The 15,094-nt window shown below is 47.6% G+C and overlaps 5 protein-coding genes across 5 annotated transcripts; 1 reads left to right on the top strand and 4 right to left on the bottom strand.

Moving 5' to 3' along the window:
- Nucleotides 1–2,181: 2,181 nt before the first annotated feature.
- AGABI2DRAFT_133144 (hypothetical protein) lies at nucleotides 2,182–3,191 on the bottom strand. The gene is made up of 5 exons (XM_006454386.1): nucleotides 3,069–3,191; nucleotides 2,947–3,013; nucleotides 2,685–2,894; nucleotides 2,419–2,625; nucleotides 2,182–2,367 (listed from the first exon to the last, which is right to left on the bottom strand). The coding sequence occupies exons 1-5, from the start codon at nucleotides 3,161–3,163 to the stop codon at nucleotides 2,323–2,325; spliced, it is 624 nt and encodes a 207-aa protein (XP_006454449.1). The 5' UTR covers nucleotides 3,164–3,191; the 3' UTR covers nucleotides 2,182–2,322.
- Nucleotides 3,168–4,438, bottom strand: AGABI2DRAFT_133143 (hypothetical protein). Its single transcript, XM_006454385.1, has 2 exons — nucleotides 3,741–4,438; nucleotides 3,168–3,689 (listed from the first exon to the last, which is right to left on the bottom strand). Exons 1-2 carry the CDS (start codon nucleotides 4,309–4,311, stop codon nucleotides 3,226–3,228), a joined length of 1,035 nt encoding a protein of 344 aa, XP_006454448.1. The 5' UTR covers nucleotides 4,312–4,438; the 3' UTR covers nucleotides 3,168–3,225.
- Nucleotides 4,439–6,170: 1,732 nt separating this feature from the next.
- On the bottom strand, nucleotides 6,171–9,213 carry AGABI2DRAFT_189720 (hypothetical protein). The gene is made up of 4 exons (XM_006454384.1): nucleotides 9,075–9,213; nucleotides 7,188–9,016; nucleotides 6,676–7,134; nucleotides 6,171–6,618 (listed from the first exon to the last, which is right to left on the bottom strand). The coding sequence occupies exons 1-4, from the start codon at nucleotides 9,145–9,147 to the stop codon at nucleotides 6,262–6,264; spliced, it is 2,718 nt and encodes a 905-aa protein (XP_006454447.1). The 5' UTR covers nucleotides 9,148–9,213; the 3' UTR covers nucleotides 6,171–6,261.
- A 295-nt stretch (nucleotides 9,214–9,508) lies between these two features.
- Nucleotides 9,509–11,920, bottom strand: AGABI2DRAFT_189719 (hypothetical protein). The gene is made up of 15 exons (XM_006454383.1): nucleotides 11,771–11,920; nucleotides 11,661–11,715; nucleotides 11,353–11,607; nucleotides 11,226–11,295; nucleotides 11,015–11,176; nucleotides 10,574–10,965; nucleotides 10,473–10,521; nucleotides 10,409–10,425; nucleotides 10,300–10,357; nucleotides 10,228–10,243; nucleotides 10,096–10,166; nucleotides 10,035–10,046; nucleotides 9,889–9,980; nucleotides 9,727–9,837; nucleotides 9,509–9,678 (listed from the first exon to the last, which is right to left on the bottom strand). Exons 1-15 carry the CDS (start codon nucleotides 11,815–11,817, stop codon nucleotides 9,634–9,636), a joined length of 1,452 nt encoding a protein of 483 aa, XP_006454446.1. The 5' UTR covers nucleotides 11,818–11,920; the 3' UTR covers nucleotides 9,509–9,633.
- Nucleotides 11,921–13,206: 1,286 nt separating this feature from the next.
- Nucleotides 13,207–14,536, top strand: AGABI2DRAFT_175997 (hypothetical protein). The gene has a single exon (XM_006454382.1). It carries the CDS (start codon nucleotides 13,297–13,299, stop codon nucleotides 14,269–14,271), a length of 975 nt encoding a protein of 324 aa, XP_006454445.1. The 5' UTR covers nucleotides 13,207–13,296; the 3' UTR covers nucleotides 14,272–14,536.
- The last annotated feature ends 558 nt before the right edge of the window (nucleotides 14,537–15,094 follow it).

Below are 15,094 nucleotides of genomic sequence, written 5' to 3'. Positions count from 1 at the left end.
ACATGGTCAGTTGATGGAGGATTATCCCGGATCAGCATACTCAGATCCATTGGCCTCTGCTTCAACATTTTCACCATCGTGCACGCCTCCGTCGTCCCTTTCCTCTGCCCAATCTCTTACCTTCGATGGCCATGCTCCTATTTTTTCTGTCCCTCCGTCGCCGCATTCGTTGAATGGGCAGGCGTCTGTCTCTTCAGAGAAAGCTCTGTCGGAACTGAGCCTAGCCTTTGCGAGTGGCGCCGGGAGCATCAATGATTACGACCATCTCCAAAACTTAACTGGGGTTGATTCTGAAGCCATGGATGAAGGAGGCCCAGGGGAACTCTGGCATTGATCTTGGTTCTAAATCACTCCCCTTTCCCTTATCATACCCGAAGTGGATCGATCCAGTCATTTATCTTCTGCTTCTTCGATAATTGAAGCTCATCTTTCTCCCAATCCTGTCCTATATAACGGACTTCGTTCCTTAATTTTATCATGTTGCTGCTTATTCGGTTTTCATTCCAATGTGCATAGAATAGTCATCATCCCTCTTGTATACTCATATCAACTCATCTTACAAGTTTTGTACACCTCTTTCATACGATCCCAAAATCTGCCGCTGATCAACCTATCATGTACCTTTTATAACAGTTCAAATCTTCAGACAAGGACTTGTTCGGACCGCCATGATGTAACATAGTTTCTATTGATCATGACAGCATAGTATATTAGGCCACGGTTTTGACAGTACGCCGTGCTCCAGAAGACTAATGTAGCAAGTTTAAAAATATGGAGGGCGTTGGTCCCTTCACAAAGGTGATGGAAGTGCGGGATTCGCCACAGATCTGGATGAAATGCACGGGCTACTGGACATAAGGAGCGGAGAGCTAGATGGGAAAGAATGTTGGCTCAATGATCGTTCGTGCTGGAGCTGTGCCACCAGTTCCTCCATCTCTATACGGCGTCTCGTTTCTCGCAAAAGTTGTTGCTCTGCTTCATTTCGCGCCATAACTTCTGCCGCTAGCGCACTTTGTAAGCCTGATGAAGCAGGTCGTTTGAGTAATGCGGGGATAGATAGTCACCAAAGACGAAGCGGGAAGCAGTCAATGAGATGATCTATGAGAATTGATACTGAGAGAACTGACGTTTTACGAGAAGGTTGAGGGCCGTGCGTGCATGGTCTTTCCTTGACGGGGAACAATGATCGAAATCCACAGCAGGGCTTGCATTGTGGTCATCTAATTGAAGAGTCTGGAAATCAAGTGCGATGTCCATATCCATAGATTGCCTAGTCTCCGTCACCATCGTATCTGAATCCAGATCTGCCTCGGGATAAGTCAGACCCAGAGGGAAAGCCAAGGCTGTGGCCGCTGATTCCTTAAAGGGTTTGGTCTTAATGGAACTTGATTTCGAGGGTCGTTTAATCAGCTTATATGTCCGCTTTGTCGGAGAATGCGAGTCCATCGTTGGCCTTCTCCTTGTCACAGATGTTGAAGCTTCCGATGCTGCACTATTAATAAAGTAGCTCCGATCTATTTGAAACCAATACGGGAATGTTAACCAGGGTCTTTGGCCCAAAATGGGAATGGGCCATACCGCTTAACGTACGACGTAGTTTATTTCTTGGAGTCTTGGGAGAGTTTCCTACGGCACTAAGCGCAAGGTTTCTTTTCGGGTATGGAGCAACTTCGAAGCTCTGTGATTAAGATGAATAAAACGATTTTGGAAATGCTGCTCACAAGCATGACTTGAAGCTGACCGCTGCGAATGATGGCGAAGTGAACTTGAATGGAATGGAGCGTTTGGTTTCGAGCGGCTGATGAATCGACGGGACTGACGACCTCCATTTTGTCAGAATTGTGAGTGAGTCTGAAAATCAGGTAAGATGGAACATACTGGATTTCTTCTTGGGGGTCACCAAAATGCGGTCTATGCAGGTAATAGAATATGAGGCATGTTATACTATGCAGAAAGTCAACGCACCCATTAACGTCTCCTGAGCCTCTTCCCTGCGTGCCTTGTCAAGAGGGCTAACGGGGTATCCAATTACCGATGGTAGTGATGTGACAGATCCTGACATGACACTAAAGAATGTCAACGGAAGAGTGTTGGGTGTACCGGGCAAATACTAGCAAGACAGGTGACGTGGTGATGTAGAATCCGCAATTTGGAACTTTATTCCAGCTTTAATTATGAATGACCCTAGTATCTGACCTTCTCACGAGGGAACTACGCTGCGACAGTTAGTAATAGTACGGATTTCTATATACTATACAATGCGATACATTAGTACAGGGGTATACTGTTCAGTGTTCAAAGCTGCAAGCAATCAAAGACACCCTACATCACGGAGCCCAAGACTTTCAAGGCTAGGGCATGAAGAATCTGAAGTTCACTCAGTCAGTACGTTATGAAGAGGAGATGCGGTGTATTTACCTCGGCTCTCTGGCCTCCAGTCAATTCGCTGAAGACGGCAGCTACGGGCTTCCCCTTTGCATCGCGTACGGCTCCCAAGCGATTGCCAGCCAATGCACCAAGCATCATCCCTGGGACATTTGCAATGATGAAACCAAGACCGCCTCCGCAAGCCGTGCCAACCCAATACCAGAATGGTACGCGCCGCTCAACCTCTGGCCGCAATAGCTAAAGAGGGGTTAGAGTTGAGTAAGATGATCTGACGTTGGATGTTAAACAACGCTCACTTCTTCAAATACATCAGCAAATACTCCTTCTGCGTCCGGTTGTTGCGTAGTATTTTCCCCCGTCGTCCCACCGAACATATTTGCAAAGCGGGAGAAAAAGTCAAAAGTAGAGTTGGGGTTATCGGTGCGATTTGGTTGAGTACGATACAAGTCGTCGTACTCTTTGCGACGCTGGGGATCAGACAAGACGAAGTAGGCATCAGCTACAGCCTGTCTCGAGCCGTTAGGACTTTTTTCGGTTTGCAATAGAAAATTATGTTGCCTGAAAGCGTTCCGTAGCAGCTCGTTTCTCCGAAGGGCTAGCATTGACAATGCGATCGGGGTGTGTTCTAGTCCACTTGTGAGACGACTCGGAGTGTAAGGGTGAAAGGGAAGAAGAGATACTTTAGAGATTCTTTGCGATAGGCATGTCTTACTTCTTCTTGGGTAGCTGTCTGGGGTATGCCAAGGAGCTGGTAGTAGTCGGGAAATTGGGACATGCTGGTCAAGGAGAGAAGAGCTTTACTATCCTACACTATGACGTCACAGAGTACATAAGCTATCAAGTAGTGTGCTCAGGCGGCCGTCGCGGGCGCTCAAATGCGTCAGCGCCCACCTCAGCCACATCCACCCGAGGGGCACTAATCTGCCGTTTACCAACGCGCTTTGCCTCGGATAACCTACGTGTCCGTAATGGCACCATTGTACTGCTGGGAAGAAGAGCAGGAATGGAAGTGGCCGACGTGCCCAGCAATAAAGGTTTCAGTGTGGCATTCGACTCTTGGAACCTCACAGTCGCAGATGGAAGCGACGCCTTGCGGGCTGGACGTATGCTCATGGCTGGAGGATTGCCTCGTTCATTGGCAACGGATGGAAGAAGCATGGGCCTCAGCTGCGTCATGGGCTGCTTCTGGTCCTTAATATCTGAGGGCGGTCTATCATCGGGGTTGGCGTCATCCACATCACAATTACTCGTAACAACCACCTCCGCCGACGCAGTACCATGATCGTTTCGTTTACTCAAAACTATAGTGTACAGTCAACATCTGATATAGCGATATAGAAGAGCTCACCTACTGTTAATGAAGGATGTCACGTCATAGTGCGTCTCACCGGAAGCCATCATCGCATCTACAGGTGATTCTTGCACGGAGCTCGCTTCTTGAGTGGTATCATCGACGGGTAGCTGGGGTAATTTACGGCGGAGAAACATTGGCCTGGAAAATCTCCTTTCTCCTGACATGCTCTCTGGCGGGGGCGGGGGCGTCGGGAAAACACTTAGGGAAAAATCACTGTGAAAAGATAACGAGTCTGTTCTGAGGGTACTCCGGTGCTTGCTCTTTACACTGGTTGTAGTATCGCCAGCTGGTGATATGGAACCATCCAGAGTCGACCCCGCTTCTTGTGATAACACATCTTTTGCGTCCACAGAAAGTATCCCGAGTTTGGCAATACTGTTGTCAAGCTCTTCCTGCTCTCGCATGAGCTCTTCATAAGGAGTGACGCTGAAACTGTGATCGGATGCCTGGAAGTCAGACGCGCGAGTCTGTTGTAAATCAGCTACTCCTCGTAGCTGACCATAAGGACTGGGGCTATCGGATCCCTCTCCGTTTGGCGTGCTTACTGCAACAATACTTTGAAGACCCATAGTGTAATAAGTGAGGGAGATGTCTGTCGCTCGTCGCTCTCCGACTAGGTCCGGGTCTTCGGGCGTGGATGTTAAAACAGGCGTCATAATATCGAAACGAAGGTCCGGTCGTTTATGCCGTTTGGGAGCCACCGGTGTACCTGAAGATTTTCGGTTTGACATAGTTCGAGTAACTCCAGCGAAAGCCTCATTTGGTTCGACTCGACTAACGAACTTAGAGAGTCGAGACGAAGCAGCGATGCTGAGTGAGGATCGTTCGTCGTTGGGCTGGGCTGGCGCGGCAGGTTCAAGAGCGACAGTCGCTGTTTGGGTTTCTGACCTCAATGTGGTGTCGTTGGTGACCAGTCTTATCGGTTTTTCCGAGTTGGCCGGAGCTTCCTCGTCAGAATGAGATATCCGATCACGAGTAGCCGCGGAAAAAATAGTGATCAGATTGTAGAGAAGGAAGATATAGATGCTGATAGCGCGAAGGAAGCGACCCAGCACCATCTCGGAAAAGGCGACTAATACCACAATCATCATTGGGCTGGCCATAATATCAGATAAAATATACTCACACGTTACTAGATTACCGATGCCAACGGCAGCCGTGGTAACGAGGGCAAGAACGAGTCCAAAATATCTCTGAAAGGGTAACCACAAAGATGCAGGAAGAGACACCAGGACATTGAGAATGATTTCGACGATGAGAATTATCGATGTCACTAATTCCAAGGCATTTTCGACAATATAGAGGCCACCATACTGTCGCTGGGAGGGGACAATGCGCCATAAAACTTGCAAAAGTGGTATTGAGATCACCAGAATAAGGGTAATCCACCTCACTCTGGTTCTCACGAGTTTCAACCATCTTGCGTTGTGAAACAGTTGTAGTGCATTCTCCGATGCTGGTCGCTCGAGTTCTCGACGTTGTGCGACTGCCTTCCACGCAAACAAAAATACAAAACCATAAGCCAGACTCAATCCAACTTCTCGTGCCACAATAAGACCAGATACATCCACCTTACCCTTGTCCACTGACAAGGACTGCGAATCCAGGAGCTGTCCCAGGTCAAGAATGGCCGAAATAAATAATAGAAGCGTTCCAACGCCAAGGTAAAGCGTCGACCTAAGAGGACCTAAGTTGCGAGCGGCATATAGATAAAAAGCTTCCTGCGTACGAATTTACACGTTTGATTAAAAATGCCAAAGTGACGGATGCCAGGCCCGTCAAACCAGCGCAAAACAGGGGGATATCTGTTAAGATAGCCTCGAACTGCAAAGCAAGTCGAGTAAGTGACTCGGATTGGAGAGCCTACGTTGTAACTTACGGCAGAGTTACTGTCAACAATAAGTGCTTTGGGAAATTTGGAGGTTGTCCTAGCCATGTCCATCCAAATGTCAACGAGGACCGAAGAGAAAGAGAAAAGAAAAGAAAAGCAGGGAAAGAAAGGCCCTCAAGATCGTCCCGCAATGCAAGAGGGATTAGAAACTAATCCGACGACCTCGAAGTTGGGGTACTTGCGACCCTCCGAAGGAGACGTTGTGTCGCAGTACTTCAGGGATAGCCGATATGATAGAAAGAGAGACTGAGAGACGTATGTCTGTCTGTATTTGACTAACCCGATCCTTTCACATTTTACTCACGGAACGATTGTATAGGAGCCCTTGACAACCAAAGTTACACTGGAAGAGGTTTCAGATATGTATCCAATACTGCGAGTATAAATAGGTATGAATACCGTTACTACGTACTTCATTGAACACCTCTTACTCATGATCACGGTTGCTTTTGACAAATATCACCTGGATTATCACGAATTTGCGTCGTCGGCATCCACATCGTCAAAGTAGACACCAAAACAGGTGCCATTCGATGCATGGATACACATTTCTCAAGGTTCAGACTGGGATATAGATACAAGTGGTACGTTCGATACGAGGATAACATTTAGAGAAAAACAATATAGGTCAAGCTCCACTTTCCCCGTGATTTGAGTAACTGATATCCGTAAGGTTTCTTACCAAAAACATTCCTCTTCCTTCATCGAGGCTCTTTGAACTGCGCATCCCAATCACGCTCTTAGGTCTCGGCCGAATACCTGGCCCAGCATGGCTTAGCTGTTTCGTTGGGCTGAGACTCCGGGTGGGACTAATTGATCCTGGACCTCCCGTGAGCTGTTTGAATAGGCCAGTATCCCCACCACCCAAGCCTGTAAATTGACGTGCAATCGTGGTAGTACCAGTTAGTTGTGTTGTAAATGTGCCATTAGAAGCTAGTGCCCCAGTCGACGTTGTTTGCGGTGAACCTCCAACACCAAGCATCAACTAAATAAAATGGTAAGGTTGAAAATTAGGCAGCAATCAGTAAATGAAAGCCTTTACCAAACACTGTCTGCACCAAATTCGACCGTCAATATCAGCCTTTGCTGCACTATCAAGCTTTTTGCCGCAGCCTGGCTCCTTCTTCTTTTCTTCGCCTCTACCAAGCATCCAAGCCATAGATGTGGATGGTGGTCGTTTTCCTCCACAAACCAAACAGCCTGCATGCCACTTTGAACCTTGAGGTCCTGGTACGACACCCCTTTCCATGGGAGAGACGGATTTATTACAACCAGGGCAGACTGTTCGACTCCCAAACCGAGGGGATGAAGATGATGTTGTTGGGACAACTGGAAACGGTCGTTCAAGACGACTAGAGCCATGGTAGTTGCTGCTCTTCTGAGATGACGCTAGTGGTATCTTCGAAGCAGTAAACTTTTTTGGCAGCATACTTTCGTTTGAGGGTCGTAGAGAGCCAGCGCTAGGAGATTTATGGATCACTACTTTGGTGGGTGGGGCACACTTTAAACGTCGCTAAGTACTCGGGCCATTCCAGCAGTATATAACCTACGCACCTCAACATGAGCGGGTCCGGGCAGGGCTCTTGACGAACATAGCGTGACCGCTGCCACTCTCCTTGAAGGTATGACCACAAAGAGCGCAACAGAAACATCTTCGTGGTAGGTTTGAGGGACATCCGTATCTTTCTCACCAGGTACTGTCATAAATCTACCGCCGTCTTTCAATGCGAACAGAGGCCTGTCACATTTCGCACACATCGTAGTTGCAGACATACTGCCGACTTGTTCAGAGGCTCCTGTTGGAATGGATGTTTTTACCGGGGTGGTTGTTGCTTGTGGTTTGAGTTTAACTGTCGATTGGTAAGTCTGATCAGGTGAGGTCAAATTGGTCTTTGTCCCCTCAGCAATAGCTTCATCCGAATGAACCAGAACTGTGTGGCCATAATCGTGGGATTGGCCGAGAAGAGGTTCAGAAATCCTAGGAGGGGAGTCTACGCCAGAAAACGATGATTGTGTCAATGTGTCGGAGAAGTCGGAGATAAGGTCAGGCGTTGATGAGGATGGGGACAAGATTTCAGAGGTGAGAACCGGAGTCCTCAACGTAGCATTGGTTCTCGGAGATGCGGAAGGATAGGAAGGACGCAGAGGGGATAGGGGTGTCCCAGGGAACGACTCCAAGAGTGTAGCGGTTGACAGAGCGGGTGACTCCATGGAGTGCCTCAAAAATCTCTTCTTCATTTCTTCAACTGCTTCTGTGGTGGGAGTTGGACTGCTCAAGGTTCGTCGCGGACTTCCAAATGTTGACAACGGAGAACTGTCTATTTGATCGTTGAATTCCAGGCTTTTAAGGCGTTCCAGTCTTCGGCCAGGATTCGGGCTGCCATTCAGACGATTGGGCTGTGCGTGTGGCGGACCGGTGGGACTAGCACGGAATTGATAATCCTTGCCGATCGAACTGAGGCGTTGGCTAAGCTCCTCAATCACTGGACTCCCCTCGCGGCTTCTTGCAATACCCAAACGCTGCTCTAGTTCTTCGATAGCAGAACTTGAATCTCGAAGCTTGTTTGAAACACCACTTGATGAGCTGTACCCGCCGGGATTCCGCTGCTTGATAGAAGGGCTCGACTGGTCGGGCGCCACAGTCGATCGTTTTGGTGTAAGAGGTTCACGGGAAAGACAGGTGTCGAAGCAATCGGCGCAGGAAGGCCGCCCAAGCAGATCAAGCATAGGACACTCGCCAATATTCTTTGTGCAACCCTCGCAATTGAAACACTTTTTATGCCAGTACCTGTCCGCAGCATATACGAACCCTCCCTCGGCCTTGAGTATTGTAACAGGTTTGGAGCACGTTGGACAAAGACCTTTCGACCCGCCACCGACAATGAAGCACTGTCGGCATAAAAAGCGTGGTTCATCTGATTCAGGTAGGGTTGGATCAGGATATATAGTGGCGTCAGGGAGAAAAGGGGTGGCACAGGTGGCGCAAGAATGTGTCGTCAAGGATTCTTTCGGTTGTAGTACTGAGCCATAAACTTTGGAAAGTGTGGTATCATTTAAAGAGGGGAGGATTCCAGATTCAGGTTTAGGCCCGGTAAGTGTCGGTTTCAGTGGTCGAGTTGATCGCATGGAAGCAGACGAGATGTGGTCGGTGATACGACTATCAAGGGCGCTAGATCCAGTGATGTGCGCACCGACTCCGCGAGGAAAAAACTTCGCTGAAGGAGTTGGGGAATGGGAAGGAGTTGAAGGGCCCTCCAGCTGACGGCTAGTGCTCTTGGCCCGGGGCCTAACTGGAGAGATTGACCTCTCGCGAGAAACGTAAGTTTTCGACCACTTATCCTGCTCTTCCTGGGGAAGAGCCTGGTTCCAGGACACAGCTGGGGCTAATTAGGACGACTCGTCAGAGCCCAACGAGATTCATTGAGAATTGATAATACTCACCGACGACGGAGCCCCCGCATTTATTACAACGTTGACCGTTTACTATATCACCACATCTCCTACAGAAACCCATTAGCCCGGCGGGAGAGATGGTCAAATCAGGCTCAGGGAGGTACTCGAGGCGGGTTCGGAGAAAGATAGGGCACTTGGGCAAGGATTCGGCGAACTCAACTGAACCAACATCCAACTGCCCATCACGTGGACGTCTAACTTTAATTACTTTAGATCTTGATCTTGGATCTCAGAAAAATGCAATAGATCGCCATTGAGACTACGAGCAGAACGCAGCTCTATCGAAAAACAATAAACTGATATCTTTCCTCTTCAGACATCACTCGTTACGACTCAGCAGTAAAAATGTGCAAATCAATAAAATCTCCTCCAACCGGCAGCGTGACCAGCGCGGACATTTCATTTCTTAGTTCTTATCCTTAACTTCACGAAAAACTATATTCATCGAAAATTGCTCGAGTCAAAGTAGTAATTCCACGGGAAAAGTTATCAGTACGCAAAAAGTCACAAAAGTCCAAACTTGGACTTCATGGTTTGCCGTCATGTTTCACAACTTCGCAGGCAATCTCGGTTGCCAATCAATGCGCTCGACCTATCCCACATCATGAGTTTCTGACATGTTCGAAAATGGGAACCGCACCATTTGTGGGCACAAGTCATGCACTGACGATGCGCCTAGAAGTCTCATGACCGCAATAATTTCCCTCCGTAATATTTGGACCATCTTTATGACACCTGCAATACCATATACCTGTGAAAAACATTAGCTCATGTGTCGTTTTGCTGCGTTGAGAAGGCTCACGCTTTGGGCATATAGGAATGCCCGACCAAGTCCAACTGCTTTGGCACCTAGGCACAATGCCTTGACGACGTCTGTTCCCCTATAAATACCACCTTACAATTGTATATCAGCATATCTAAGATACTTCTCTTCTTCCGGTCGCTTACCATCAATATATACTAAAACATTTGAGCGGGGCTGGCATAGAAAGAAAAATTGAATGCATACCTTCAAGCCTGCCAAATACTTCTGGATTTCTTTGGCGAAGTTTATACAGTACTTCTAACGGTGGCATCGCACTGAAAGTACAAATTGAGCTTGTGTCAGACATAAGAATTCACATCGTCGCAGTGCACTCACTACTCCAACTGTCGACCTATGGGAGTAATCAATCGCGTCGCCACAGATTAATTTCCAAAATCATTCACGCACCACCGTGGTTGGAAAGCATTATTCCATCAACTCCAGCTTCAGCTGCGAGAACAGCGTCCTGCATAAAGCAAGCTCAGTCGATTGTAATCTTCACCATACTTGATCGCACCTCAACACATTGGATACCTAAGAACTTCAATAATTCGACAACGATCGCTTGATACTATTCTCACCTTTGAGGATGATGGGAAGCTTTGTGATACTTCGTAACCAGGGTATTGTCTAGGGCAAACATAAGAATACACGAGAGAAAGAAGATTAAAGAAGGGAAAACCTTTTCCCAGGTCATATCTCTATCGTCATTGGCTACGAGCGCACCGGCTGTGCCCATGCCATCTACTTCTGCCTCGGAGGCTCCTTCTCCCGACCAATATGTCGGAATTCCTTTTTCTTCATCTTCTAGCTCCCATGGGTTGCGGATGTCTCTTTCACGATTGCCCGCTACAATGGCATCTACAGTGAGGAAGATGGCTTTGTATCCCAGTCTTTCGACTTCACGGATCCGCGATTCCGCAATCGCGTCGTTTCTATGTTTGTAAAGCTGGAAAAAGAGGGTCTGCATTGGAGCAGCAGCGCTCATAATTTCACTGTACGACAGGGAAGCATTTGAAGAAATCATCTGGATGATACCAGTTTGAGCAGCCCCCTTAGTTATATTGGCTTCTCCTACAAAAGGCTGTTATGTGAGAATACTTTGAAATTTGCGCATGCTTACCATCAGGATGGCCGAGTTTTGCAAGAGCCGCACCACAGACAAATACGGGAATGGTAGACTTAAACCCAAGTATGGTGGTCGAAGGATCACATGTCGCGACCGGACGCATCACTCGAGCATTGAAGAAGAAGCGGGAAAATGCGCGCGCATTCTCGTCGTGGGCTACGCACGAGCGTGAGTGTCCTGTAACTGTTGGTTGTAACGTGCTTACAGATCCCGTCATCGGAAGCTGATGCATAATACGCTCTCGCCTTGCTGGAAAGCGTCTGATGAGCAACGAGCTGGTGGCAAATAAGCGTCAAAAAAGTAACTCGTTTTTACGTACGATATCCACTCACCTCCATGTCTCTGAGACTAAGTATTCTCTCGAGGGGAGGCTTTCTTTTCGCTGCTTCTTCAATTCGTTGTTCATCTTTAGTCTTTTTATGACTTTTCTGGGACAAAATCCTGCCAGCTTGAGCACTTATCGGACCCAAGTGCTTTGAAGACGGTAAGTTTTTTTCTAGGGCATCTTTGGGATGGATAGGCTCGTATGCAGCTGTGGCATCCTTCCCAGCGTATTTCAGTACGATTTTAGCCCCTCCTGGGTGATCCTATCATTGCCAGCGATGAGCACAGGAAACTAGTCGAACTATGATGTACATACAGGGAGGAATTCTGTTACATCATACACTTGATTCTGAATGATGACCCAACATGAGCTAATGGAGCAGCATCATACATCAGCATGACACTCGGATTGGGCAAAGGACTTACTCGGGGGAGTTGTGCTGGGCGACCTGCTCGAGAGTCCAAGCAGCCATGGGAATACAATCAACTAATAGCCCTGGTATTAATAAGTGCCAAAAGGCATCATTCTCATGAAGCACTCGTCACATTTGCGGTCTGAACGTAATATGTTAATCGCCGGTCCGGTTCAAGGCCGGCCGTGACACATGGTCCCGAAAAATGGTCCGGATAGCGGTATCGGTACGGGCGTCTATGACTTGATTTACAGATGGGAAAAGGTGGGAAAGTCGGAAAAAGCCACCAATTCTGGCATTCCCTGCCAGGGTGTACTGTTGCGCCCTAAGCATAAATTTCGCCTCGCAATTTCATGGCCAAGAATATGCTGGCTATTCTGGCCAAGCGCTGCACGGATTTTGGTTTATATGGGGTGGTGATGAAGTGCGTCCCGATGAACCTGAGTGTGTTCGGCGAAGACTTTGCCGCATCGGCTCCACGGTGGTAACCACGTGACCGCGCGTTATTTGGCCAAGTTAGAAACAAACCGCGCAGGGCTTCCATCATCTGATTCAAACCTCCCACTATTGTCGTCGCCCCTCTTCCCTCCGCCATGCCAACTTTGCCAAGCAAAGAGGAACTCAAATCGATGATGTATAGAGACTTGCAAAAGATATGCAAGGTGAATTTTTATATTATTTCCAACATTGACCAACTCATCGTTATTCCTAGGAATGGGGTGTGCAAGCAAACCTCAGATCTGATAAAATGATTAACCTGTTACTTGAAGCCCAGTATGTTATCTCTGGACCAGTGTTTTTTCGTAATTAACTGGGTTTTGTAGGTCAAATTCAACACCAAGCACACCTCCACCACTACTACAGACACAATATGTGCCGGCAAGGCGTTCAAGCAGGAGTGGCTCGACTCGTACGAGTATTCAAAGTAAACGTGAGACTTTCCAGCAGCGTACAATTCAAGTCAATGCCTCAAATACAAATGTTGGGATTATAGAATTTTTGGCACCCGAATCATCCGCACAAGTAAAACAAGCTACAAAACAACAAAGACGGTTAGGTGCAGGGAGACCCGCTGCTTTAGGTACTGCCGGATCCAGGGCCGTTACTCGATCACGTACCGTGTCGCAAGAAAAGAGGTTGAGAAGTGGTCGGAGCATTAAAGAGTTGGAGGCAATGACACAAGAAAGTAAAGGTAACTCCACCATTTCATTCTGCCCCCTTTTGAAGTTACTCATCAAGCTACAGAGCCTCCAATTACCGAAGAACTATCTCAGGAGATTAGTGTGCCCTCCCGGGCCCGAAATGCAAGATCTTTGCCTCGGGATGCAGATCGGCCAGTTGACAAAGACCAAGCAACTAATTTCAAAATCCCCGACTATCATAAGCTGTTTCTAGACATTGTAGGTTCACTTGCTGAGGTAAACGTTGTATTCTCACTGTCAAACAAAGGTGAAGCCTCTTCAAGACCAGATTGATACACTTAAGGCTGAAGTCACCCGATTACAAAGTCTCGAGCCAAGATTCAATGCTCTCAATTCGATGATGGCACGGGTAGGACACGGGGAGACGAGTACTTCTATTGTACAATCGCCCCGTCCTCGTAATCTGTCCACGCCGTCGACCATCTCCAATATTCATACACCTCGGACGTCAATGCCTTCTCCACATATCTTAACTTCTCCTGTTCAACTCGGGAAACGTTCGAGGATATCGCCTATCAGGGCTGCGACCAATGCAGAGGATGAAAGTGAACAAGAGCACACCCCTGGTCCAGTCAAGAAACGTCTGAAGTCGCTAGAGGAGATATCAAGCAGCAAAGGCAAGGGAGTTCCTCGAGAGGAGTCCTCTGGTTCGGAAGCGGCGTCTTCTATTGAAATTCGAGGTGCTTCAGTTTCAATGCCCCACTCTACGAGCTTCATTGTTTACAATGACTTTGATGATGATTTGCCACCTCCAAATAATCTGCTACCAGACCAATACATGTCCCGATCAGACGGTCCATCAACAGGACGACCGACTAGCTCTGCTAATGCTTCCGAAAATCAATATCCGTTTAATTTTTCATTCATTCCGGAACCTTCGACACCGGTGCCATCATTGTTCATGCCTGCATTTCCCTATCCAGAACCGCCACAATCGCCGACACCTGCAGGTGTAAATATGGGTGTGTCACTTGGCAATGTTGAGGAACGGACAGACGTTTTTAAACCTTTTGGTCTTCCGCCTCCTGACAGAGCAGGACGGCTACCAACTCCATCATCCGACCGTACAGTCAACCCGACTGTTCTGTCACGACGGGACCCTTCCGTGAAAGATCGCCAGTCTTCTAGCAATGAGGTTGGTGTCAGTCTAGGACTTATCCCTTCGTCTCCTCAAGAACCCGATTCCAACTCAGGAGATGTCCCGGCCTTTGGCAAAACCATGTACGGCACAGAACTTGGGGCTGATAGCCGTTTCGGAGACTTTGGTCTCGAGAGCATGGCTGCCAGGTTCTGGAGCAGTGGTCGTATATGAGACTTGAATGATACGTGGCTCTCATGAGTTGTTCAGCTACTCGCATTTATTTTCTTCTTCTATTCTAGTGGCACCGAGTGCAGGGATAATTGTGTTGTATCTATAGTTTAATCATCGCTTTTCAATTCGCAGATTTTCAGATAATACGATAGTATAATGGCCATGATCATGACAGATGACATAATTTTGAAGTAACCATGTATCCGTACCTGTAAAGTGATATAGATCGATACCATTGTTCCCCCAATCAAAGTATGGGGTAGGCTAATGACATTTATATAGCCGTTTCCGCAGACCCAGTGTAAATGCGATGTCTTCGCCAAACAGTTCTCCATGACAATTAAGATGCAATTATCATCGAGGAGATAAACAATACAATACGTCAATCCTCGTTCAAGTGTTCATTGCGCAGTAGCGAAAAACTGAAAGGGTTATTATACCGGATTCAAAATAGGCTGGATTCTGCTGGATTGTACGGCGTAACGACATGTTCATCTTGAGCGTCGTGCTTCGAACTTCAAGTCTCGCTTTTTACGATATTCGCGAAGCGCTAGCCACATAAGCAGAGTCTGCAAGGGCGCTGCAATACTTCGTCGACAGAAAGACGTTTCTTATAAGGGTCGAAGATTGAGACTGTTTTTAATCAGAAACCTTGACAGGTACATTTGATAATTGGAGCGCGAAGCAGATCACTGTAAGGGAAGGCAATGGTCTCCTTGGAAGCATGGGAAGAGATTGGCAAGGGTCGATGTTTTTGGCTTGAAAGTGATCGCGTCCATAGCTAAAAATAACGATTATTCTGCTGACCTCAGGAGTTTGCCTG

The sequence above is a fragment of the Agaricus bisporus genome, assembly GCF_000300575.1.
Source record: "Agaricus bisporus var. bisporus H97 unplaced genomic scaffold AGABI2scaffold_1, whole genome shotgun sequence".
Classification (NCBI taxonomy): Eukaryota; Fungi; Basidiomycota; class Agaricomycetes; order Agaricales; family Agaricaceae; genus Agaricus; species Agaricus bisporus.
Note: the sequence above shows the minus strand (reverse complement) of the source record. Positions and strands in the feature narration are given on the sequence as shown.